Below are 27,365 nucleotides of genomic sequence, written 5' to 3'. Positions count from 1 at the left end.
GAAAATGACCCTGTTAAGTATCAAATCTGAAGCCTGGGCATACTCTCTGATTACACTAGGAACTGAAATGTTAAGTTCTTTCTTCAGTTTCTACTATGTGAAACTTTTCTTGGAAGTATACAAGATTTCCGAGTTGGCCTTCTATCAGTCCCAGGTGAGATACACTTTTTACTCCTTTCTATGCAGGACAGAGCTTGCTTCCTTATAGTGGTATGTTACCATAACTGGTCAAAAAGTGAATTCTTTACATACCTGTAAGAGGTATCAATAAAAATGTGTGTACTATGGTGATGCAAACCTGTAATCTCAGAAATTTAGCCAAGGCAAAATTGTTGAGAATTCAATTTTTCAACAATTTTTCTATTGTTGAGCATAGAAGGATCCTGTTTCAAAAAGAAAGGGAGAGGAGAGGGAGGGAAAAGAGAAGAAAAGGCAAAGGGAATTTTCTGGGAGAGAGGAGAAAAGAGCGGGAAGGAAGAAAAGGAGACACGTAATTATGGTTACCATTGCTGTGATAAAACACCATGGCCAAAACAACTGGGAAGGAAAGGGTTTGGTTTACACTTCTGAATTGTAGTCCATCACTGAAGGAAGTCAGGGCAGGAACCTGGAGCAGGAGCTGATGCAGATGCCACAGAGGCTTGCCCCTTACTGGCTTGTTCAACCTCCTTTCTCTATAGGACCATTTGCTCAAGACTGTCCCCAGCCACATCAATCACTAACTAAAAAGTGCCCTACAGTCTTGCCTGTAACCCAGTCCCATGGAGGCATTTTTCAATTGAGGTTCCTTTCTCTCAGATGACCCCAACTTGTGTCAAGTTGAAATAAAACTACCCAGCACAGGAGCTATACCTTGAAAAGCTTGGTGATATTTACAAATTGTATTATAACTTGTCATACATGAGCTGAATGGATTTTTTTTTTTACATTTTTCCTTGTGCATTATGACATTGCTTATTACAGAACTACATATTTACTATGTTGGTTTTGAGTTAATTTATTATTAGTAGTATCTTAACTTTTCTTTTCCTTTTGTTTTCTTTTTCTTCTTTTTTCCTTTTTCTGAGACAGGGCTTCTCTGTATAGCTCTGGCTGTCCTGGAACTCACTCTGGAGACCAGGCTGGCCTTGAACTCAGAAATCTACCTGCCTCTGTCTCCCAAGTACTGTGATTAAAGGAATGTGACACCACTGCCTGGCCAACTTTTCTTAAGGTAGATCTGCAAAATGGTATTTTGGAAGGGAAAAGAAATGGCTTATTGATTTAGAACACTTTTTGCTTTTCTAGAAAACCTGGGTTTAGTTCCCAGCACCCGTATGATCGCTCACAATTATCTGTAACTCTAGTTCCAGGGGATCTGGTGCCCTCTTCTGGTCTCCATGGGTATCAGACAAACACATGGTTCACATGCATACATGTAGATAAAACATTTGTAGATGTAAAATAAATAAATAAAAACTTTAACAAAAGGAAAGGCCTGAATTCCATGAGAAAGTACGATCTGTGTGCCGCATTGGGAGGGAGACACATTCTGGGTTCACTGGGGTGCCAAGCTGCTCTGCTTCCTCAGCTAGATGAGTTACCTTCTCCCCCTCAAGATCTAATTTTGTAAGCTTGAGAAATAACTCTCCATTATCATGGAGAGTGTTGTCTTTTTCTAAGGATTTGACAAAATAATACAAGTAAACACTTTATCATAGAGAGTGTCATTTGTTAAGGGTTTGACAAAATAATACGTGCAAACACGTGTATTATAGTTGAATATAAAGCAAACGTGCACTGGCTTTTCAGTAGCATACGGTCACTATTGTTGTTGTTGTTGTTGTTGTTTTGTTTTAGACAGGCTTTCTCCTGGAAGTATATCAGGCTGGCCTTGAACTAACGGATATCTACCTGCCTCTGTCTCCTGAGTACTGGGACTAAAGGCGTGCACCACCGTTATTCAACACTGTTAGTTTCAACTGAACCTGAGACTTTTCAGCTTTAAATACTTCTCACAAGTTGGAAACAGAAAAAAAAAATGCCAGGGATTCTTTCTTCCCGCTTCTTGCCTTTCCTCTCTCCCTCGCCCTCTCCCTTCCCTCTGGCTTACTGTGTAGCTCAGGCTGGCCTTGGACTCACGGTACTGCTCCTTCAGCTCCCAGGTTCTGAGATGATAGGCATGTACTCAGCCTCATGAGTCATTCTCAGCTTGAATGTAGCCGTCTACACTACTAGCAACTATGCAAAATAATCCCAGGTCTATTTGGTTCTCCCTAGGTAATCTTAATGATCTGGAATATTCTGACTGACCTGAGTGGGTATTTCCGCATGAGCTCTCAGTATGATTGCTGTCTCGGGTACCACTGCTCCCTGCTTGGAGCCCTTCTGCATGCAGTGGCCTTTTTGCTCCCTTGGTTCCCTTGGCAACACTATAGAGAAAGTGACTGGCTTACTGGACTCCAGCTGGTAGTCTCCCTGTGTGCATTTGACAGCACCCACGCCTGGGTGCAGCAAGCCCAGTGCCGCCTGTTTGCAGAGACGTCCCCCAGGCATGAGAGCAGGCTGCAGCTGACCAGAGTCAACCAGGTAGCATCCCTGGTGGGCTCCACCAGCATCCTTTTCTGTGGCCTCATCTCTCACAACATGGACATCCTGCCCAACTTTCAAGCCGTATCTGTCATCCTTGCCATCCTGGCATCTATCAGCCTTTGCAGTGGCATGTTCCATATGAGACGGTTTGAATTTAAAAGAAACGTGGAGGAAAACTTCCTCTCCGGGAGTGAACAGGAGTTGGCAGGGACCTCTGCCATCTTACTGATGAGACAAATCTTGCCTCAGAGGAACTTCTACCTTTTCCTCATCATGAATTTCTTCCAAGTCTTCCATTTGACCTTCTTCAGTAACTTCATGATGATCTTTGTAGATATCCTCATTCCCACTGAGGTTCTCTCTTCTTCCATAAGGAGCGTCATGTACGGGGCTGGCTTCATCTGCCCTCAGGTAGGTGTGAAGATTCTCAGTGTGTTTTCCCAGTGGGACAAAAGATGAACTCTTAGCTGTCTGAGGAGATAAAAGTGTTACTGATTGTTACATATTGATTAGCAGACACTAAGAGTCATAGCCGAGTCACTGTACAGGGCTCCATAGGAAGGAACACAGAGTCAGACCCAGTGACTGTACATGCCGGTCCCCATAGAAACGATGGGGAAGCAAGCAAACGAGACAGGCAGTGAGGGACAAGGAGCATGGCATTTTAAAAATATATATATTTTAAAATTCTATTTATTTATTTGTGTGTGTGTGTGTGTGTGTGTGTGTGTGTTTTGAGACAGGTCTCAGTGTATAGTCCTGGCTGACCTGAAACTTGCTAAGCAGACCAAACTGACTTAGAGAGCCCCATGCCTGGGCTACTGTGAGCATGTGCGTATTTGTGTGTGCCAGGGCGGCCTGTGGCAGTCAGAAGACAGCTTCGAGGCACCGTTTCTCTCTTCCCTCGTGTGAGATCCAGGGATTGGACTCAGGTGGTTAGGCTTGGTGCCAAGCCATCTCCACAGCCCGATGTTTTAAATATTTAGCTTGGGATATAAGCATCAGCAAAGCCAGGGAAGAAGTTAATGGCTTCCTTTGAGTGTATGGTTTTGTTATATTGGTAAATTATTTGTTCAACTATTTTTCAAAGTTTTAATTGCTGTATTAGTCAGTCTTCACTTTATTGAGTTGCAGAAATACTTTGTATGTTCTGGATGCAAGTTCTTTGTCAAATATATGTTCAGTAATCGTTCTCTCTCTGTCTCTGCTCTCTGTGTGCTCTCTCTCTCTCTCTCTCTCTCTCTCTCTCTCTCTCTCTCAGTACTATGGATTGGACCTAGGATTTGCATGGTCAGTGCTCCCACTAAGCTATATAATACTTATATATAATATTTATCTTAGTCTGTCATATGTCAAAAGAAATATGGCCAATAGATTTCTACAGCCCTCTTCCTCAGTCCCCCTCAAGAACATATGAAATACAAAGGGTCTTTAATGTCTTCTTCATTTCTAGGTAAATAATACTTGCATAAAATATGGTATCAAAAGTAGCAGCTCGTGAGAGCTGTCAGTGTTGGACTAAATGGCTTCAAGCCCGTTCATCACTGGACATGGCTTCCTTTTTCTGAGGCTGACTGCACAGTGGAATGCCTTTCAAGAAACTGAGTAAATGGAAGGAGAAAAGGAAGAACAAGACAGGTTTGGCGGCACACATGGTTATCTCAGGAGGCTGAGGCAGGAGGATTGGCATGAGTTCCAGGCCAGCCTAGTCTATAGACTGAGAACTAATCTCAAAAAAAAAAAGAAAGAAAGAAAGAAAAAGAAACAAAGAAACAAAGAAAGGAAGGAAGGAAGGAAGGAAGGAAGGAAGGAAGAAAGAAAGAAAGAAAGAAAGAAAGAAAGAAAGAAAGAAAGAAAGAAAGAAAGAAAGAAAAAAGAAAGAATGAACATGTATGGTCTTCCTCCCATACAGGTCCTCACCAGGCCCGACACAGCTCAGCTTCTGAAATCAAGTGCATGTAGGAGAGCATGGCTGAGGAAATCAGTCTTTTTCTCTAATAGCTGTTCAAGACTTCAGTCAGTCATCCTGCTCCCTTAAGAGAAGCAGATTAGGAACATCTAAGAGTATAGCTTTGGAATCTCTCAAGGGAAACCGTGGCTCCCCTATTTAACTGTGTGAACCAGAGGGAGTCACTCAGTTTCTCTCTATCTCGTTATCTTCATTTATAAAACTAAAATAAACATGGGGCCTGTCTACCACAGTCACCATGTGAACCACTAAAGGGCAGCACACTGGTGACTGGAGAGGGTTCCTAGCACACAGGCAACGGACCCTCTGTAAGTCCCGGCTCTTGCTCTCACACATGACTGGCTCAGGCTAGGCACCAAGCCACAACACCACCTTTCTCATTCTGGTGTGCTTTAGATTCTGTGGGTGACTTTGCCAACACTCAGATGGGATGTGCTCTTTGAAGACTCCAGCTCAGGTGGACATATAAAAAGGAAGCCAGATTCTGTCTGGCTTTTAGACATAAGTCTTTCTCTTCTGTTATGAACTTTTATAATAATATCATTGTCTCATGTCTCTGTACATATTGGACACAAGAATAATAGCTATACATTATTGAGTGTCTTATATATTGAATATGGACCTAAATAAAGAGAATCGGGAGTGACAGGGTTAGTGCTCCTTGGTAGAATGCTGGAACATAGAGCAAAAAATTGAGAGGGGAGAGGAGAAAGGACACAGACATTAGAAAATGTCTCTTAGGTGAAGTAACTTGACTTTGAGCACACAGGTAATTTAAAGTGGCAAAGCTGGAATTCAGATGTCAGGCCTCTGATTTCCAAAGCTTGCACTTTGCACTCTGTCACAGATTCCTTGCATTCTTGACCTCCTGCATGTTTCTGTGTTAGTGACTTCTAGACAGAAGTAGCCTCACCTTTTTTTTTTTTTTTTGGTTTTGGTTTTGGTTTTTCGAGACAGGGTTTCTCTGTATAGCCCTGGCTGTCCTGGAACTCACTCTGTAGACTAGTCTGGCCTCAAACTCAGAAATCTGCCTGCCTCTGCCTCCCAAATGCTAGGCTTATGGGCGTGCGCCACCACTGCCTGGAGCAGCTTCATCTTAGTAAGTGGGTGAGAGTGACTTTCTAGGACAACTGCACAAAGGAGCATCCTGGGTCTCGCTGGTGCTTGTTTACTTGCCTCTAAGAGAAGCTTTGGCTCTTGTCAGCCACTGAGCTACTATTTTCAGCCTCTAGAAAATGAGCTCTCATTCCTTGAAAGTAGAAGAGTAAGCCAAAGAGTGGGTCAGAGAGGAAAGGATGTTTAGAGTCAACTTATGTTGTTCAAAACTGCTCTTCTATTGTCTGTACATGCATTTGGTTAGTGGAAACTTCTCTGGGCTAAACAATGCACTTTTCATGTTGCAAACAAAGAGTGTCTTCAAAACTTTGTGAATGCACATGAGTGCACATGTCACAGACATTTTAGTCGAGAACAATGGATGTCTTCAGAACTAGCAGCAAAAATGCAGAAAAGGAAAAAAAAAGTAAGCCCTTGGTGTGAACATGTTAGAATGATGAACGTATATAACAGTTAACCAGCAGAATGGCATGCAACGCAGCTACTGTGTACCAGACTTCTGATTCCAGGGAAAGGGGCAGTTCAGATGGCCTCACGGTGTGGGTGGTGAGATATCAGTAATGGCCTGCCTTGGGTTAGTGCTGGCTTTACCCTCCAATTGTAAATTGTGTATTTGTTTAAGTCTTGGATGAGCCTTCCATTTCCCAGGTAATATTCATACAACATTAATGCCTGCAGTTGTTTTGGTTTTTTTATTCTTTTTTTCCCCTCCCTTTTTGCCAGTGCTGAGGTAGAACCCAAAGTCTTGTGTGTGCTTCCAGCCACCGACCTGCATCCCCAGCTTTTGGTGTATATGAATTGACAGCTAGGTGTAATGGCTCACCTGTAATTCCAGCACTTGGGAGGCTGAGGCAGGAGGATTACTGAGAGTTCAAGGCTAAGCCTGGACTACATGGTAAATTCAAGGACAGATGGGGCCACATAGTGAGACCCCATTGCCAAGCCAAACCAAACCCAGATCAAGACAGTCTAAGCTGTGATGCAACAGGTGTTGTAATCCAGAGTGACTTAGTTTTGTAAGGAGAGGTTGATTTTGTCATCACAGGTAAGCAAGACTAACAGGTGGGGCGGGTTCCTCTTTAACACAGTGTTGATCTCTTTCCTTGCAGTGCCTGGTACTTCTAGGTCAGTCCTGGCTGAAGAGATACGGTTACTATAAGGTTATCTTAATTTCTTTCTACCTAGAAGGGGCAGCCACTCTTGCCATGTTACTTCTGGGACAGGAACACTATTACTGTTTGGCTGTTTATCTCACTGTTATCATGTAAGTAAATGCCAGGTCCCTTTCAGCATTGTATCATGCTTTTCAGCACCCTTCCAAACACTGAAATATCTTTAATTTGAGTAGCTGAAGTTAGAAGCATGAGTCACCATGCCAGGCCTACCATTTGATCTGAAGGAAGTTTCTCATTTGTAGACAAGGACATTGTTCCTTTCAGTGAGGTTGTTTGAATGTTAATTGCATGTGGAAAGCATTTCATATAATAGATTTGTGCCAAAGATTGGCTCTGTTTAATAGCTAGGTTTGGTGTCTCAGCTGTATAATATGGCAGCTAGAAGCTAAGGCAGGAGGATTGCCATACATTTTAGATGAGCTAGATTACAGAATAAGACTCCATCTCAAAAGAAAATAAAATAAACTAGTCAAGTCAAACAAACAACAAAACACAACAGAACCAACAACAATGACAAAACTCAACAAGGGGCTGTGAGATAACTCAGTTGCTAAACTGCTCTCCACACAGAGAGCGTGTGTGAGGGTTCCTGGTACCCAGATAAGTCATATACAACAACATGTATCTGTAACCCCAGAGCAGGCATGGACTATGGGGTAGAGACAGCAAGATTCCTGGAGCTCACTGGCCAGCCTGCCTAGGTGAGTTTGTGAGTCCTAGGTTCAATAAGAGAGGCTTTGTCTCCAAAATAAGATGGAGGGCTGGAGAGATGGCTCAACAGTAAGAGAACTTTCTGCTTTTGCAGGGGACCCAGGTTCAGTTCTGTTTAGTTCTACCACTCATGTGGTGGCTTACAACCATCTTTAACTCCAATCCCAAGGGCTTTGCTTTCCCCTTCTGACTTTTGTGGGCTCCTACACATGCGTACACAGGCATACACACATACTCACTAACTAAACGAATCAATAAATACATAAATTTTAAAAAGATGGAACATGTATGATGAAGACACTGTTAGTATCCATGTGTAAACAACGTGCTTATTCATATATACCTACACACTCTGCATACATATAATAAATAAATAAATGTAATAAAGGAAAAGTCAAACAACAACAATGCAGGTGTATGCACACTTATAATTCCAATATATGGGAGATAGAAGCAGGAGGACCAGAAGTTCAAAGTCATCTGGTCCTCCATAGCAAGTTCAAGGCCAGCCTGGACTGTGTGTGCCATCTCAGAAGCAAGCAAGCCAACAAACACTTTGTATATTGCTGGAGTTGAGTGTGAAGTCCATGTGCACTTTTCATGCCTAGCCTTTTTTTTTTTTAAAGCAATTCCCCACCCTCTTGTCTCATTCTACACTCAAGTTTATTAAAAAAATCTTGTATGTGGGAGAGAGTACATACTTGGCTTGTATGTGGTACATACATGTCTTTCTGGATCTAACTTATTTCCCTGAACCTGTGCTCTACAGGTCCATCCACTTTGCTACTTCTGTCAGCATTACATTCTTCTTTATGACTAGATAATATTCCATTTTATATACATAACATATTTTCCTTATCTGTTCATCCATTAATAGGCACCTAGGCTGGTTCCATACCATAGCGACTGTGAGTTAGTAGCACCTCAGTAAGGTAGGCTGCATGAGTATCTGTTTGTCATCTGTCTCCCTGGGTAGTATACACAGCAGTAAAATAGCTGGATCTACTGGTACTCTAGTTTCAGGCTCTGGAGGAGCTGTCGGAGCCTTCTCCACAGCATCTTCTCTAATGTACATGCTGGCCTGCAATGTGTGGGGGCTCTTCCTACATCAACCACTTTGACTTTTGGTTGTTGCGCTTTACAATAGCATTCTTTTTTTTTAAAGTTAGGATCTCATTGTGTAGACCTGGTTGGCCTGAAACTTTCTATGTAGACCAGACTAGCCTTGAACTCCAGGACATATACCTGCTTCTGCCTTCTGAGTGCCGTGATTAAAAGTGACACTATGCTTAGCTGATAATAACCATTTTAACTGGAGTGAAATAATATCTAATATCTCCTGATGACTACTTTAGCATATAATTATACTATTTGTATATATAATTTTAAAATTTTGGTTTATATGTGTGAGTAGTTTGCCTACATGTATGTATGTGCACCACATGTGTGACTGTACCAGTGGAGATCAGATCTCCTGGCACTATAGTTACTGATGGTTGTGAGCTATCATGTGGGTGCTGGGAATCTACTCAGGTTCTCTGAAAGAGTGTTCACTGCTCCTGACCACTGAGAAATCTCTCCAGTCTGGCCATTTGTATTTGATAGGATTGCCTTTAGTTTTGGTTGTTTTGTTGTTGTTTGTTTTTTTTTGGGGGGGGGGAGTTTGCTGCTGTGAGGTTCTTTTTTAGTTCTTTATACATTCTGTATATTAATCCAGATGAATAGTTGATATATATTTTCTCCTATTTGGTAAGCTATCTCTTTACTCTTGATGTTTTCCCTCTTGCTTTGAGAATGTTTTTTAGTTTCATATAATTCTGCTTGTCAGTTTCTGCTTGCTTCTTCCTGTGTTTTGAGTATCATATAAAAAATAAATCAGTTCATTTGCTGAACAACTTAAATGGCTTCTTATTGTTCTTCGACTTACTCAATTCTCAATTCCTTGATGTGTTTTGTCTATGTCTTCTTTTATATTAGTCTTTATTTGTTTGAGACAGGGACTCACTTAGCCTTGAACTCACTGTGTCGTGGTTTGAATATATTTGGCCCAGAGAGTGGCACTATTTGGAGGTGTGGCCTTGTTAGAGAAGGTGTGGTCTTGTTGTAGTAGGTATTTGTCACAGTGGGCATGGGCTTTAAGACCCTCATCCTAGCTGCCTGGAAGCCAGTCTTCTCCTGTTTGCCTTTGGAACAAGATATAGAACTCTCAGCTCCTCTTACGCCACACCTACCCAGGTGCTGCTATGCTCCCTGTCTTGATTAATGAACTGAACCTCTGAACTCTGTAAGCCAGCACTAATTAAGTTGTCATCCTTATAAGAGTTACCTTAGTCATGGCTTCTGTTCACAGCAGTAAAACTCAAAGACACACTGTGTAGCTAGAGCTGACTTGAACTGTTGATTCTCCTGCTTCTGCCTCCCATGTGCTGGGTATGTATGCTACCACTATGACCAGCTTTGCTAATTTTTTAAAATCATTTTATGTGTATGAATGTTTCACTTGTATATATACCTGGTGCCACAGAAGACAAAAGAGGGGACTGGAGTTACAGTTATGAGATTCTATGTGGGTGCTAGGAACTGAACCTGAGTCTTCTTAAAGAGCAACCAGCTGTCCTAACTGCCGAACCACCTCTCCAGTCTATGTTGTTTTGCTTTGTGCTTTGTAGTTGTAGAATGTTTGTATGTGTACAGTTCGTATGTATATTTTAACTTTTTTCTAGGGTGATTGCACACGCCTCTTTTTGCTTATTTAATTTGCCAGTGGCAGACATGGTTGATGCGGATTTACTGAAGTGTAACTGGCAGTAAGTATATTTATTCAAATACTAACTACATAATGCTACACAGATAGGAATTACCAGAGTCCTTACAGCTCAGTTATGTTGATACCACAAACACATACAAGAGTGTTGATCCTAAGGACTGTCACTGGGACAAAGAGAACAGAATATCATACAATGTTCACATTTTTTCACCCTGGGCAACTTTTTCTTTTCTTGTTTTGCAATGTTGTGGATTGAACCTGAGGGCTTTGCACATGCTAGGCTAGTGATCTACCCTTGAGCTGCAGCCCTTGCCCCTGGGCAATATTTTTCTGTTTCTGAAAAGACATCATAATTTGTATTGGTTAGGTTTACAGAACCACTTCTACATCAGAAGTTACCATTAATGCCTAGGAACAAAAGTGAAGTCTCAGTTTGTTTTATGCTGTACGAATTTCAGTGCACTGCCACTTACCAAATGCCAACACACATAAATAGCATATGGCTGTTTACTGTCTGATAGGTATAGTGACACTTTTCAGAAGTCTTAGCCACTCAGTAGACTGAGGCAGGAGGAACACTTGAGTTCTAGGCTGGCCATATAGCAAGACCTTATCTCAACAAATGGCTGTGTGTTGTGACGCACTCCTGTAATGCTAGCACTGCAGAGACTGAGGCAGGAGGATTACCACAACAGAAGAGTTCTATTATCCTTAAAACTAAGGAATTGCTATTTTATAATTGCTAAACTATTTCTATAGTTGTTTACTTAGGTTGAAGGGATCTTCATGCACAAAGAGGCTCTTCATACATATGAAAATGCTAGGATGGTGGAACATATCTTTAACCCCAGCACTTGAGAGGCGGAGGGCAATGGGTGTCTGAGTTTAAGATCATTCTAGTCTCAGAGTGAGTTCCAGAAAACAATCCAGAGCTACATAATAAGACACACTGTCTCAAAAACAACAATAAGAAATATACCAAATGTGATTTATATTGATAAGGACCAGCCCTATTTTTGTCTCTTCCAGGTCTTCTCTTTCCTTGATGGTTTCTGTCATCAGTGCTTTATTTGCCAGACCTGCCCAGGCTTTAGCTCCCATGCTGATACTGTCTAAGCTCAACCAGCATGGGTACGGGGAGCTGAACAACAGGTAGAGAAAAAAACCTTTGCAGTCATGCAAGAAATCCACCCTTTCCCGTTAACCATTAAGAAACTTTCTTGGACTTTGGATTTTGTTAGCTATTAACTCACATAGCTCAAATGAGCTATAATAAAAGTATTAATGTTAAGGAGCCATGAGATAGTTTTAATACCACTTTTGAAATCACATATATGACATATGTCTGTATACTTTACACAAAGCTACATATGGATTGCATTTCCTAAGTTGTCCACTCCTTCACTATTACTTCATGTTTCTGAGGAATTGATTATATGTTAGATAAAACAATACTGAGGATAAAAGATGAAGAAGGAGCCTCCACAGATCTCTAGAGATTATAAAATGCTGAGACAGGTACCCACTAAGGGCTGGGGCGTAGCTGAGTGGTAGGTATAACACTTACCTAGCACACTGGGAACTGTAGGTTTCATCTTCGGTACCCCAAAAGTAAAGAGGATCCTACCAGAAGTAAAAAGGCCACTGTGACTATGTGGAGGAGAGTGCCCTACCAAGTCTGCTTATGGTCAAGAAACCCTCATGGGAGAGTGAGTCTAACTATCCATGAGGGAAGAAGAATTGACAGCTTCCAAGATTGAGGGTCCCTGTGATGACAAGGACTGTTTAGCTCTTCTGTGATTTCTTTTGTCAAGAGTTTTATAGTTTTCCTTATGCACATCTTGTATTTTTTTCAGGCTATATCTAAGTATTTTATATTTTGGGGTACTGTATAAGTGATACTTCATGTGTAATTTAAAATTTTACTTGTTTATTGCTTGTAGGTAAGAAAGCCAGTGCTGGGCAGTGGTGGCGCACGCCTGTAATCCCAGCACTCTGGGAGGCAGAGGCAGAGGCAGGCAGATTTCTGAGTTCAAGGCCAGACTGGTCTACAGAGTGAGTTCCAGAACAGCCAGGGCTATACAGAAAAACCCTGTCTCAAAAAAAAAAACAAAAAACAAAAAACAAAAACCCCAAAATCCAAAAAACAAAACAAAACAAAGACAGCGACATTGGCATAGTAGAATATTTTGCAGTCTTTTTATAATTATTTTTTAGTTCCAGCATTTTCTTTTCTGTCAATTATGAACATTTTCAAATACATGAGAACATGGAGAAAGTTTCATGGTGATCACATGTAGGTTCAGCTGTCTGCATTTGAATGTATTAGTTTCAGCACATACTGATCCATGACCCTTTCTTTTGCTTCTCAATCCAGACATCTTGTTTTTCATCACAAATTTTTACTATGAAAATTTTTAAACAGAAAAAATAACGTAAAGTACAGAGATAACTCATACAAGTTACTTCTTAAAGAATTAACATTGTACATATTTGGTTCTAAAAAGTTTGTACATTTGGTTATTCAGTGTGCATGTATATGCATACACAGATACACAGAGACACACAGAGACACAGACGCAGAAACAGACGCACACAGAGACACAGACACACAGACACACACAGAGACACACACAGACACATACAGAGACACACAGACACACATAGACACACACAGACACACACAGACGCACACACACAGACACACACACAGAGACACACACAGACACACACACACAGACACACACACACACAGAGACACACACAGACACACACACAGAGACACACACAGACACACACACACAGATACACACACAGACACACACACACAGACACACACACAGAGACACACACAGACACACACACACAGACACACACACAGACACACACAGACACACACACACACACAAACACACATCAGCAGCCATATGTACATACACTAAGGCAGGAGTTGGTTCTCTCTTACTATGCAGCTCCCAGATATTGAACTTAAGTTGCCAGGCCTGGAAGTAAGTGCCTTTATCCACCAAGCCATTTTACTAGGTCTCTGACCTAGAACTCTTAATCTTGCCTCGCTTCCCAAGTGCTGGTGAGTTCATATAATCTGATCACGTTTGTTTTTTGTTGTGCTGGGGATTACTTTCTGGGTCCTGAGCAGCATCCCAATCTTTAGTAGAATCTGAAGGAACTCTTTCATAATCTCAGCTTCTCCATGTACTAGGTGACTGTTTTTCCCATTGGGGGAGTAACTGTAAACCTAGGTAGCATTAAAGGCCTCAAGCAAATTTGTGGTAGAAAGCCCTGATGACAGACTTGGTAAAAGAGTTTCATGACCACATATCACCAATTTTAGCTTAGTCTTAGAGTATTGTGACAGTAAGGAAGGAAGAACAGGTGTGTCTACCTTTCACTGAATTATCTGTGTTCTCAAAAAAGACAAAGACCCTATAGTCAACATTCTGAATCCCATTTGTACATTAGCATTACGAGTTCCAATGGCCAGGTCACACTCCAGACCAGTTCAATCTAAAACTCTAGAGGTACGACCTAGCCACCAGCATCTTTTAAAGCTTCCTGCCTTTTTCCCTTTGTGAAGCCAAGGCGAGGAACCTAGAGATTTACAGCCTTGGGAACAGAGGCTCTGAGCACTAATTCTTGTTGGCTCAGCGACATGACACGTTGGCAGCCTGACGCGTTGGCAAACTGGTTTAGTGATACCATAAGCATTTTCAGAGATACAAGCACATACAGGCACTTTGGTATCATTTATCTTTTAAGTGATAACTAAACCTTGGCCTCTGGTGGCCTCACATGGCACATACTACCTGAAAGTCCAGAGGCTAACTGCAGTACTCAGCAGGTGTGCTTTGTGAGTAGAGAGCTACCAACGTAAAGAACTGAACAAACACGTCGATGAGATACACATGTGTCACTATTGCAGATAAGTTTTCTGGCACTTGGTCCTTTCTTTCTTCTTTCTTTCTTTCTTTCTTTCTTTCTTTCTTTCTTTCTTTCTTTCTTTCTTTCTTTCTTTCTCTCTCTCTCTTTCTCTTTCTTCTTTTTTCTTTTCTTTCTTTCTTTCTTTTTTCTTTTCTTTTCTTTCTTTCTTTCTTTCTTTTTTTTTTTTTTTTTGAGAAACTGTCTCTCTATGTGGTCCTAGCTGTCCCTAGAGCTCACTATATTGACCAACCTGGCCTTGAACTCACAGAGATCCACCTGTCTTACCTCTCAAGTTCTGGCATTAAAAGCATGCACCACCATACCTGGTATAACATCTTTGCTTACTGTTTCCAGTGTACAGAACCAGCTAACTTAGAGTTAGCGCTCTTCCTTTTGTCCTTTTCAAAAGATACTCTAAATTCCTTGGTGCAATTAAAGAAATGTTGTTTCTGAGCTAAATGTAGTGGTAATACCTGTACTTGAGAAGCTGAGTGAGGCAGGAGATTGTATGAGCTTTAGGCCAGTGAGTTCCAGGTGTGTGTGTGTGTGTGTGTGTGCATATGGGTATACCTGTGGCTGTCAGAAGACAACCTGTGGAAGTTGGCTCTCTCTTTTCACTCTGTGGGTCTCAGAGATCAAACTTAGATTATCAACCTTTGGGGTAAGAATCTTTACCTGCTGAGCCATTCCACAGGCCCTTATATTTACTTCCTAAATGATTCAGTGATGCACTTAATTCAGCAAAATATAATAATTGAATTTGTTAATAGAGATTTACAATTGGGCAACCTGATCAAGAAAAGCAGAATAATTCCTAGTTCTGTGGGGTAAGGTATTTCATGTAGTGATGGTGGAAATGAATGACCGGGCTTGGGCATGGTGGCACACATCTGGTTCTTTGGTTTGTTCATTTTGTTTTTGAGGCAGGGTCTCACTGTGTATCCCTGGCTGCCTTAGAACTTGCTATGTAGATCGGGCTGGCCCAGAAATCCTCTGCCTCTGCTTCCTGTGTGCTAGGATTAAGGGGGTGTGCCACCATACCTGACAGTGCGTTTGAGGCTATCTTGATCTACATAGTAAGTTTGAGGCCAGCCAGAGATACACAATGAGACATTGTGTTAAGAAGAAAAGAAACAGACCATCAAATGTATATAATCTCCTGCTAAAAAATGGCATGAACTCTGGGGATGTGGTTCAGTGGTTAATCACTTGCCAAGTGTGTATGTGATTCAACCCCTAGCATTGCAAACATGAAACAGACAGTTTTGAAATTATAGACCAAGCTGCCATCATGTTGCACAAGAGAACGCACAATTCAGCTCCAGGGTGTTATGGCAAAGACCTCCTCTTTCACTTGCTCAACCAAGTAGATTTATGTTCTTTCTTGGCACATACTTATCGAATTTTTGTAGCGTTAATACTGAGCTGAGAGCTAGAGTCCTAAGGTTTGTTCTGCTTTGCTTGCATGGCTTTAGGGAGGCAGAAGGGCAAGTCCAGCACACTGAGCTAAGTCCAGAGGTGAGAGAAGCCACAAATATAAAGAAACACAGGCCTGTGATTGGTTACTTGCACGGGATGCAGTAAACACACCTACTCCATGTGCCAGGGAGTACCCTGAAGTCCTGACCAAGCTCCTGCTGCTGCTTAGGACATTAGGAGTAGAGAGGCACATTTTCACCAGGATCATAGACAGTCAGCTTTATTCACTGGATTACACTGTCATCTATTGGTGGATTGTATGTAACTGATTAATAAATAAAAATCATTAGTTTAGAAATAGTTTTTGCTGGGTATGATGACTCACACCTGTTATACTAGCTCGCAGGGAGCCTAAGGCTGAAGAACTGCCATGAGTTTGAAGACAGCCTGTACTATACAATGAGTTCTAGGCCAGTCTGAACTGTAGTATGAGATCCTATCTAAAAATCCAAACCAGAGCAAAGCATGACAAAACAAAAAGAATAATGACTTCCTGTGATCAGTCTGGTTTATATAAAAGAATGTTTTTTCTTCCTTTTTTTCCCATTCTTTAATTTTTTTCCATATTAGAAATATGACCTGGGGCTTGGGACATGCTAGGTAAATGCTCTACCAATGAGCTCTACCCAAAGCCATACTAGTATGTTAAAAATTATATATGCACTATTCCTTGTGAACTCTATATCCTACCATAAAGATACTTGTACATCCACATTTATTGTGACTCTATTTACTATGTATAGCAATGAATTAGAACCAACCTTTATGTCCATCTGCAGATGAATGAATAATGAAAATCTGGGCCCAGTGGTGGTGGCGCAGGCCTTTAATCCCAGTACTTGGGAGGCAGAGGCAGGCAGATTTCTGAGTTCGAGGCCAGCCTGGTCTACAGAGTGAGTTCCAGGACAGCCAGGGCTACACACAGAAACCCTGTCTTGAGAAACAAAAAACAAAACAAAAAAACCAAACAAACAAAAAAAGAAAACCTGGTACATATATAAAATAAATATTTTTCAGCTCTAAAGAACACTGAAATCACCAGGTGTGGTAGCACATGCCTTTAATCCCACACATGCCTTTATTCCTAGCATGTGGAAGACAGAGGCAAGATTTCTTTTTCTTTTAATTAAATTTTTTTACTTTATATTACAATCATAATTTCCCCTCCCTCCTCTCCTCCCAGTCCCTCACCTCACCTCACCTTCCTCTTTCCCCCTCTTTTTCTCCTCAGAGAAGGGAGGTGCCTCCCACAGATATCAAGTTGCAGTAGGACTAGGCACATCCTATTGAGCCTAGACAAGGCAGCCCAGATAGGAGAAAGGGGACCAAAGGCCACAGGATCAGAGACAGCCCCTGCTCCAGTAGTTAGCGGTCTCACATGAAGACTAAGTTGTACATCTGTTACGTGTGTGTAGGTGGCCTAGGTCCTTTGTTTTGTGGTTCAGTCTGTGGAGTCCCTGTGGGTCCAGGTTAGTTGATTCTGTAGGATTCTTATGGTGTCTTTGACTCCTCTGGCTCTTTAATCCTTCCTCTCCCTCTTCCACAGATTCCCTGAACTTCACCTAATGTTTGGCTGTGGGTCTGCATCTGTTTCCATTAGCTGCTAGGTGAAGCCTCCCAGAGGACAGCTAGCTAGGCTTCTGTCTGAAAGTATAGGAGAATATTGTTAATTGTGTCAGGGGTAGACTTTCTCTCATGGCATGGGTCTCAAGTTGGGACATATAGATAGACAGATATGCACCATTTCTTTTGCTGGCTTTCTGTCCTGAAGTTTCATAACAGATACCTCTAAACTTACTGTTTTTTTTTAATCTTTGTACTGAATATACTCTTCATTTACATTTCAAATGTTATACCCTTTCCCCGGTATCCCCCTCCCAGAAAACCCCCAACCCATCCTCCCACCCCTTGCCTCCAAGAAGATGCCCCTCCACCCAACCCACTCCTACCTAACCCCCCCTCAATTTCCCCACTCTGGGGCATCTATTGAGCCTTCATAGGACCAAGGATCTTTCCTCACACCGATGCCCGACAAGGCATTCTCCTCTGCTACAATTGCAGCTGGAACCATGTGTACCCTTAGTTGATGGTTTAGTCCCTGGGAGCTCTGGGTGGTCTGGTTGGCCGACATCCTCGTTCTTCCCATGGGGCTAAAAACCCCTTCAGCTCCTCCAGTCCTCCCTCCAACTCCCCCATTGGGGACCCCTCACTCAGTCCAATGGTTGGATGCTAGCATCTGCCTCTGTATCTGTAAGGCTCTGGTAGAGCCCCTCAGGAGACAGTCATAATAGGCTCCTTTCCTCAAGCATTTCTTGTCATCCCTAATAGTGTCTGGGTTTGGTAACTGTTATAGGATGAATCCCCAGGTAGGACAGTCTCTGTGTGGCCTTTCCTTCAGTCTCTGCCCCACACTTTGTCTCCATAATTGCTCCTGTGATTATTTTGTTCCCTTTTTCAGAAAAACTGAAGCACCCACACTTTGGTCTTCCTTCTTGAGCTTTGTGTGGTCTGTGAGTTGTATCTTGTCTATTCTGAGCTTTTGAGCTAATATCCACTTATCAGTGACTGCATACTATGTGTGTTCTTTTGTGATTGGGTTACCTCACTCAGAATGACACTTTCTTTCTTTTTTTTTCTTTCTTTCTTTCTTTTTTTTCTTTTTTTCTTTCTTTTTTTTTTTTTTTTTGGATTTGTTTTTTTTTCGAGACAGGGTTTCTCTGTATAGCCCTGGCTGTCCTGGAGCTCACTCTGTAGACCAGGCTGGCCTCGAACTCAGAAATCTGCCTGCCTCTGCCTCCCAGAGTGCTGGGATTACAGGCGTTTGCCACCACCGCCCGGCAGAATGGCACTTTCTAGTTCCATCCATTTGCCTAAGAATTTCATGAATTCATTGTTTTTAATAGCTGAGTAGTACTCTATTTAGCATTGTGTAAATATATCACATTTTCTGTATCCATTCCTCTGTTGAAGGACATCTTGGTTCTTTCCAGCTTCTGGCTATTATAAATAAGGCTGCTGTGAACATAGTGGAGCATGTGTCCTTATTACATGTTGGAGCATCTTCTGGGTATATGCCCAGGAGTGGTATTGCTGGGTCCACAGGTAGTGCTATGTCTAATTTTCTGAGGAAGCACCAAACTGATTTCCAGAGTGGTTTTGCCAGCTTGCAATCCCACCAGCAATGGAGGAGTGTTCCTTTTTTTCCACATCCTCACCAGCATCATCTGCCTCCTGAGTTTTTTATCTTAGCCATTCTGACTAGTGTGAGGTGGAATCTCAGGGTTGTTTTGATTTGCATTTCCCTGATGACTAAGGATGCTGAACATTTCTTTAGGTGCTTCACAGCCTTTTGAGTTTCCTCAGTTGAGAATTCTCTGTTTAGCTCTGTACTCCATTTTTAAATAGGGTTATTTGATACTCTAGAGTCTAACTTCTTGAGTTCTTTGTATACATTGGATATTAGCCCTCTATTGGATGCAGGATTGGGAGAGATCTTTTCCCGGTTTGTTGGTTGCTGGTTTGTCTATTGATAGTGTCTTTTGCCATACAGAAATTTTGCAGTTTTATGAGGTCCCATTTGTCTATTCTTGTTCTTAGAGCATAAGCCATTGGTGTTCTGTTCAGGAAAATTTCCCCTGTGCCCATGTGTTCTAGGCTCTTCCCCACTTTCTCCTCTATTAGCTTTAGTGTATCTGGTTTTATGTGGTACCTCCAAACTTATATTCATGAAAAAAGTTTAGAAAGTGACTTTTTTCTCTTCCAATGGCATAGTAGATAGCATGGTCTTCAACAATAGCAAGAGCTCAGATACAGAATGATTCTTCTCAGAGTGAAACACATACAAATTCAAAGTAGGCTTAAGGTTTGTATTTTAAAATATTTATTTACTTACATATTTAGGTTGTTTGTTTGTGGATGTGCATATACATGTGTGCTCATGTGTATAGGGGGCAAAGTCACCCTCAGATGTCATTCCTAAGGTGCTATTTACTTTTTAGACATAGTCTCTCACTGGCCTGAGGGTCCCATGCAAGTTAGGCTGACTGATCAGTGAGGCCCAGGGATCTCGTGTCTCCACCCTCAGTGCTCCACCCCTCAGTGCTGGGGTTATACGTTCGCAGCATTGTGCCAGGCTATTTTACGTGCATTCTGGGATTCAAACTCAGGTCCTAATGCTTATATAGCAAACATTTTACTTGTCAAGCTCTCTTCCTTGACCTTGACTTACCAGATCTACTCATGTTTTCCATGTTATTAATCTTGAGTTTGTTGATGCATGCAATCTTTGTTTTTTGTATGTTTTTCATTTGTTTGTTTGTTTGTTTGAGACAGGGTTTCTCTGTGTCGTCCTGACTGTCCTGAACTTGCTGTGTAGACCAGGATGGCTTTAAACTCACAGAGATCTTCCTACCTGTTCTTCTCAAGTGTTGGGATTAAAGATACGTACCACCATGCTTGGCCAATGTGCACAAAGTTGGCAAAAGCAAAAACAGAAACAGAAACAAGAAGAATGCACAACCCACAATACCTTCTTCTGAAGAATCTGTGAAGTTATTATATAGGCACACCATAAGAAGTAGAAAAACTCAGGAGTTAGAATATCCCATACATTGCCTCAGATTTTGTATTTTGGTGAAGCACATCTTCATTCTTCCCCTTCTATAGCATTGTATTTTAGAAAAGTAGTATTAAGAGAAGGCAAATATTAAAGATGCAAAGTGTATATGAACACATGCACATTTAGGAATATAGAGATAAGTATTTATTTTGAGCCAATATTGTTTGAGTCTAGGCATTATAGTGGACATAAACATTTGTATCATTTTAAATGAAAACCTATTGGCCCAAAAGATTACAATAAAGCCTACATTGATTTACTGATATCACGTAAGAAATGTGGTTATGAAGCTTTGGAGGGAATTCTACCAAGATGTGCCTAGTACCACAATAATATATGTACTTTGGGTTTTTCCACAGAATTGTGGTCAATGTTAATTTTTCTCCACAGTATTTTCTACTTACCTCTGTAAATGGAACTAGTGTTCCATTGCAAAGGGGCTATCTGTGGAAATAATTGAATCCAAAGGAAAGAATATCAACCTTAGGGTGGTTTCTGGAGAAACATGAGTCTACCACCATCCCTTATTGTCTTCCTAGATGGACATACAAGCAAAAAGGTAGGTGTGTAGAGCATTAGAGCCCTACACTTTCAAGACAGTTCTGAACTGTCTTCAGACCCAGCTGTAAGACCCTTGGTGCTCAAGAGTACCTTAACTCATTTCCACAAAACATAGGGGCAACCTTCTTAAAAACTGGTTTATTTGTTTTTTTTCCTTAAAAATTGAGATTAGAGGTACTATTTTTTTATTGGAGAGATTTTTAGATGAGATAAAATTTCATAGGTAGAAATTTCAGTTCCAGCTCCAAACTCATTAGCCATGTAACTTTGGACAATTAAATTATCCCATCTGTTCCTTGGTACCTAATGTTGTTGGGGGAAATTAGTAGCAATGGAAGAAACACATTAAACATGATACTGTGAACCAAACTGAGTCTCCTCAAAGTTCATATATTAAAGTCCTAACTCACAGTAGGCAATATTTACAGATGGGATCTTTAAGAAGTGAGTTTAGGGCAGGTCCTGAACATAGGTCCTGCATGATAGGGTAAGTACTCTGGAAAGAGGAAGGGCAGGGCTTCTGGGTATTGTTCATTGATAAAGAACATCTGTATCATCAGCATGTGTGAGGGTCTAGGTTACACGTACACACACTCATACACACACACACACACACACACACACACACATGGGAAAGGAAGAAAGAAAATATTAATAAATGTTTTCTCTTTCCATACATCCCTCCCATGCATGGCAGGACTTCCTGGGGCTGACATTATGGCCCACTGGTGGAATGCCTGCCTAGCACCTAGGTTCAGTTCCACAAAATATCACTTTCTGTCTGCAAACAAATCAAAGGGCCCCCACTAAAGTCTAACCAACCAGCTCTCTCATCTTGGACTTCTGGCTTTCAGACTGTTAGGAAAGCAAAGTTGCAACATTGGTTCCTAGCTGCTAGACCCCCTCCTCGACTCCTGGCTGTGGTTTTGTTATTGTTTGGATATAGGACTTGCTGGGTAATGCAGACTGGCCTTGAATTTGTGATCTCCTGTCTCAGCCTCCCATGTGCCAGCATTACAGGCATGAACCTCCATGCCCAGCCTTCGATGGCTATTCTTAGCAAATGGCTCTAACGAAAGGGAAATTTTCTTCTTTGCTCCTAAGGTAGCAACAATTGATGTATCTGTGCCAAGTAGACCTTAAGTTCTTTGGCCCTTTCCATCCTGAGCATAGCTTTCCTCGGCAGGCATATGCACTGATACTGACTGGCTTACAGCTCCATTGATAGGATCGTCTGTGTTTTTACTACTGGCAATAAAAATTTCTTCATGGATGTAGCCCTGGTAATTTCATGCCTTTTAGAGGTGAGATCAGTGGGGAAAAGGAGAGTAGAGAGAAGCCAGCCTTCACTTCAGCTTTGTGATTAAGAAGAATCTAAGAATAGAACTTTAGGTGCCAGTACGATAGCTCATATTATGCTCCCTTTACTTCATAGAGCTGACTTTACAAATGGCTTAGCAGGTGTAAGTTAAGAAAGCAAAGTGTAGGCTGGAGAGATGGCTCAGCAGGTATGAGCACTGCTCTTCCAGAGGTCCTAAGTTCAATTCCCAGCAACCACACAGTGGCTCACAACCATCTGTAATGGCTCTGATGCCCTCTTCTGGTGTGTCTGAAGACAGCTACAGTGTACTCACATACAATAAATACATAAATCTTTTTAAAAAGCGAGGTGTACTAAATGATGATATTTGGGGGATATTATTATCTATTGTTAGGCATTTATTGTTCAGTAGTTATTTTTCTTTTAAAAGGAGAGGAGAAAATCATGGGAGAGAATGAGGTGCATAAAATTTTCTCATAAGGAAAATGTTCTTATAATTACATGTTAAAATTAAATCCATTTGTTATGGTTTCTTTGCTTCTGCTGGCAGGTAGGGTTTGTTGAGTGACAATATTATCCCAAGAATGTAAAGCAGAAAACGTGCTATGAATATTTGGCAGAAAGAAAGCATGAGCAGAGCTTAAGGGAGACTGAAAATGTGTGCATGCGCATGCGCAAATGCGGAGGTCAGAGGACGCCCGTGGGAGTCAGTTTTGTCTTCCCACAAGCTGTGTTCCTGAGATCAAATGTGACTCACTGAGCCATCTTGCCTGCCTTAACAGTTATTTTCTAGGGTTAGAAAGATGACTCAGCGGTTAAGAGCACTGGCCGCTCTTCCTGAGGTCCTGAGTTCAATCCCCAGCAGTGGCTCATAACCATCTGTAATGATCTGATGCCCTCTTCTATCATTCTATCATGTGGTCATACATGCAGAGAGAGAGAGAGAGAGAGAGAGAGAGAGAGAGAGAGAGAGAGAGAGAGAGAGCACGCTCACACACACACACACCTTTTAAAAAAACTATTTTTTATAGTAGAGATTCATTAAAAATGTCAGTACCTTACTGTTCTTTTGCTGCAAAGAGACACCATGACCGAGGCAACTTATAAAGGAAGCATTTAATGTGGAGCTTACAGATTCAGAGATGAGTCCATGATGAACAAGGTGGGGATATGGCAGCAGGCAGGCAGGCATGGTGCTAGAGCAGTAGCTCACTGGACCTGGCGAGGGCTTTTGAAATGTTAAAGCACCCATAATGATATACCAACAAGGCCACACCTCCCAATTCTTCCTGACAGCCCACCAATTAACTAGGAACCAGACATTCAAATATATGAGCCTGTGGGGCTGCTGTCATTCAAATCACCACAGTTGGTAATGTTGGAAATGAGACGCAAAGACAGTCTGATAGCAAAATAGTAATAGGCCATCCATATTTCAGTAGAGAGAGGAGAATAAATTCTCTAAAGTCATGCCCCTGCTTGAAATACAATTTTAGGAGAAAGAAGAAACCTTGAGAAGCAAGCAGAAGCTAGGCATGGTGGTGGATGCTTGCAATCCCAGAAGGATTGCCCCAAATTGAGGCAATGTGATCTATGTAGCAATCCAGGCCAGCTACAACAAAGCCCTGTTTTGAGAAGAGAAAAGAAAAGAGAAAAGAAAAGAACCTGAAAGACAAAGAAATCTTTGAAGAGCTTCAAGACAGTCTGTGAAGTAATGGGGAACTCACAGGTACTTTGGAGAGTGTGTAGCCATTCAATACCACAGAAGCCTCATGGACCTCTAGCGGGATAGTTGCCAGGTTGTTAGACTCATTGGAATGTTCCTTTGCTGCCTTTGAGCATGTAGCTTAAGATACCTTGTGAGTGAGTGAGATAGTGATTGTGTGTTCATGTGTGCGTGCATGTGTGTGTGTGTATGTGCCTACATGTGTGTTTGTGATAGGCATGCATGTGTGGGTATACATACACTAAGGCTAGAGGAGGATGTTGGTTGTTTTGCTCTTCTACTTTCTACTACTTTGAGACAGGGCCTCTTGTTAAACCTCAGGCTGGCAGCCGGAAAGCCCCACCTCTCCCCCGACCCCCTCAGCTCTCAGCACTGGGTTACAGGTGTGAGGTGCTAGACCCAGAACTTTTGATTTTTTTTTTACACGGTGCTGGTATGTAAACTTAGGTCCTCATGCTGGAGCAGCAAATGCTCACAACCTATAGAGCCCTCTCTCCAGCCTCCCACTAGCCTCAGCAGGCATGCTCAATAGAGGCTTTGACTCTACAAATCACCACAGGTGTTCTCCAGACCCTTCTCCCCAGGGAAATGGGGCGTGGGGGAGGGGGAGACAGTTTCATCTCAGAGGTGGAAAATCTCCCAGAGAGAGCCCCTTACAGCTGGAATCCAATTTCTGGATATTTCTGAAGCTGGAATCTGTTATAACTAGAGAATACTGAAGGATAATGGGCTCCTGTTGCTAATGAAACACTGAGCCCAGAGCACAGAGGTGCCTCTGCCAAGCAGAAACCAGCCTTTTCATAAAGCACATATTGTAATGATTCTGACTAGCAAGCGCCTCTTAGTTGTGGCGCCCCTCTATAAGGGCTTGATTAGGCCACTTCCTTCTTCTCTTTTTATTAGAGACAGGATTTTGATTCAAAGTGGAACTTGGGTTTCCACTACCTCTTGGCATTTTGCACCCATTGTCTCCCGTCTAGTGTGTCATGCGGCTCAGATCAATGAACAGTCAAGGCCTGCGAGCAGCACCTCCCATTTATAAGCACCCACAGCCTCAAGTTCAAAAGCACAGCCGTGACCTTGTCCTCTCCTTCTGGGAATCTGTACTCAGCGGTTTCAAACCTCTTTTTCTTAAGAGACAAATTAATTGGTTGTGGCCAATTACATCCCACCTTCACCCAGCATGGGTCAAAGCAGCTAATTTACAGTAACATGGGCACAAGTGCCAGTTGGAAAGGCTTGCTTTTCAGGCCACTGTGGCTGCAAGTGGCAAAAATGTAGCAGACTAGCTTCAACAGAACAGGGACCTTCTGGTTATGTGTGAAAAGTCCAGCAGAGTTGGATCTCAAATGATGTCAGAAGCCTTTGACCTTCTCCGTTTTGGCCTCAAACTTTTCCCACCCTGTAGCAACAAAGCTCTCACGCTTACTGACTGAACAGCTCCAGGCTGTGAATAAATATGCACCTTTGACTCAGCAGCACATCAAAAGTGCAGGCAGATTCTGGGAAGCATCATGTGAGTCACATGCCTATCACAGAGGCAGCAGTAATTCATAAGGCATGACTTCCTCTCACTAGGTATGGATATCTGACCGTTGGGCCTAGAGTGGGGGCAGCTAGGACAGTCTCTAGGACAGAGACTGTTTCCTACGGAAGAAAGGAAAGGATTTTCCTTAAAAGAGGCAAATCCAGGACAACAGATTACCGCATGCTTTTAGAAATGAAGTTTTCCACATAGAATTTGGGCAGAGTAACAATGAGGCCACCATCTGGATGCAATGTAGTCGAGTTGCTTACCTGGTGGCTGTCTCAGCACCCTACAAGAAGCAGAAAATTGGAAGTAGGTGGAAGATTAGTTCTTGGACCATATAGGAGTCAAGGTGAAGGGCAGGTTTAATGAGTGAGGGTTCAGAGGGATGGTCACACCTAGCAAATGTAATCCAGACCAGAGTACCAAGAACATTTCATGCCTGGGCTTTAGAGAGAAGGAGAATATGACTGGAGTATTTGCAAATGATTCTTGACAGAAGTTTTCTAGCTGACATGTATGCATTTCTCAGAACTCTTTACACATTTTCTCTGAGAAGCCTCATGTAGACCTCACCTTCTGACAGAAGGTGCTTGTCTGACACCCCAAGAAATTCCATTATAACACTCTTACAGCCATCCTGTGTACTAGAAATGAACATCGAGAGTCACTCACCTTGTTTAAAGCCTGGCAGCTATTCAAGACCAAAGACTTTAAGGATCCGTATCTCTGTAGCTCAGGCAGGCCTTGAACTTGTGACCCTCTTGCCTCAGCTTCCTAGTAGCTGCAATTACAGCTCTATATCATCAGGCCTAGCGAGATAATTCTCCATGGGTTGTCTTTCAGACAAGGTGTTGCTGTGCAGTCCTAGACTGGCCTGGAACTGCCTATGTAGCTCAGGTTAGCTTCGAACGCACAATCTTCCTACCTCAGCCTTCCTTCCTGGCTGCTGGGATTACAAGCATACACTAAGCCTGGCCTAAGGGTACACTGAAAGCTTCTTCTTTGTGTCCTGGACTCTGATCTCTGTCCTCCCATGCATGGCATGTGCTTCTGTGTCACAGAGGCAGCACTTGTTACCAGGGAAGGTAGTTACATATTTACATATCACCTTCCTTTCCTATGTTCAAGTAGGCGGAAGAAATTACTCAGGTTCTTGAAATAATCATCATTCCACAACACAATGTCTCTTTCTCAAGTTAAAGGAGCTCATAGATAAAATGCTACCGAATACCATGTGTTAGATAACTCTGACTTAAAAGAAGCTTCTGGGACAAAAATTAACTCATACATCTTCTCCTCTAGAATACTTTCAGATCTTCAAGACAGCATGTTCAGTCTGGTTTGTGTTGTGTCCCTGGGCATCGCAACCGTGCAGATTCTGACTTGGAACTCTTTCTCCACCAGGAGCAGAGGAGACTGCGCAGGGACAGTGTGAGCACAGGGGCTGTGCCACCGCTTCAAGTGCTTGTCAGTTCTCACAGGTTCTGCTGTGTCCAAGGGCAGAAGCGATCTTTATACCTTTTCATTTGTTTAAAATCCAGAGCAAATAAAGCAAAACCTGACAGCATGTTTTGAGTGTTTTTTGACTTTCTAAGTTAAGGCCTTCCCAAGGGATTTTTTCCTAGTGTTCTTAGAACCTGGGACCTGGGACTCTTCATCATTGGACTGCCTTGTGTAACTAGAGTGCCACCCCCCATCAGTGCACACCGTTCCTCTTAAGTTCCTCAAATCTCATATTGCTTTTTTGATCAATTTAATAAAAAGACAGCATTCTTTCCTCCTCTTTTTCTTTTTAAAAAAGCATGTTCTTTTATTGAAAAAGGAAGTAAAATCATTTTATGATAGAATTGAAGATTTACATGGAAAATATTTCTGATAAAA

General features: G+C 42.0%; 1 protein-coding gene across 1 annotated transcript; it reads left to right on the top strand.

The window, feature by feature from the left end:
* Positions 1-4: 4 nt before the first annotated feature.
* Positions 5-27,010, top strand: LOC127679205 (transmembrane protein 180-like). Its single transcript, XM_052174880.1, has 6 exons — positions 5-154; positions 2,260-2,982; positions 6,766-6,920; positions 10,266-10,349; positions 11,339-11,461; positions 26,787-27,010. Exons 1-6 carry the CDS (start codon positions 5-7, stop codon positions 26,917-26,919), a joined length of 1,368 nt encoding a protein of 455 aa, XP_052030840.1. The 3' UTR covers positions 26,920-27,010.
* The last annotated feature ends 355 nt before the right edge of the window (positions 27,011-27,365 follow it).

Source organism: Apodemus sylvaticus, chromosome 1 (assembly GCF_947179515.1).
Source record: "Apodemus sylvaticus chromosome 1, mApoSyl1.1, whole genome shotgun sequence".
Classification (NCBI taxonomy): domain Eukaryota; kingdom Metazoa; phylum Chordata; class Mammalia; order Rodentia; family Muridae; genus Apodemus; species Apodemus sylvaticus.
Note: the sequence above shows the minus strand (reverse complement) of the source record. Positions and strands in the feature narration are given on the sequence as shown.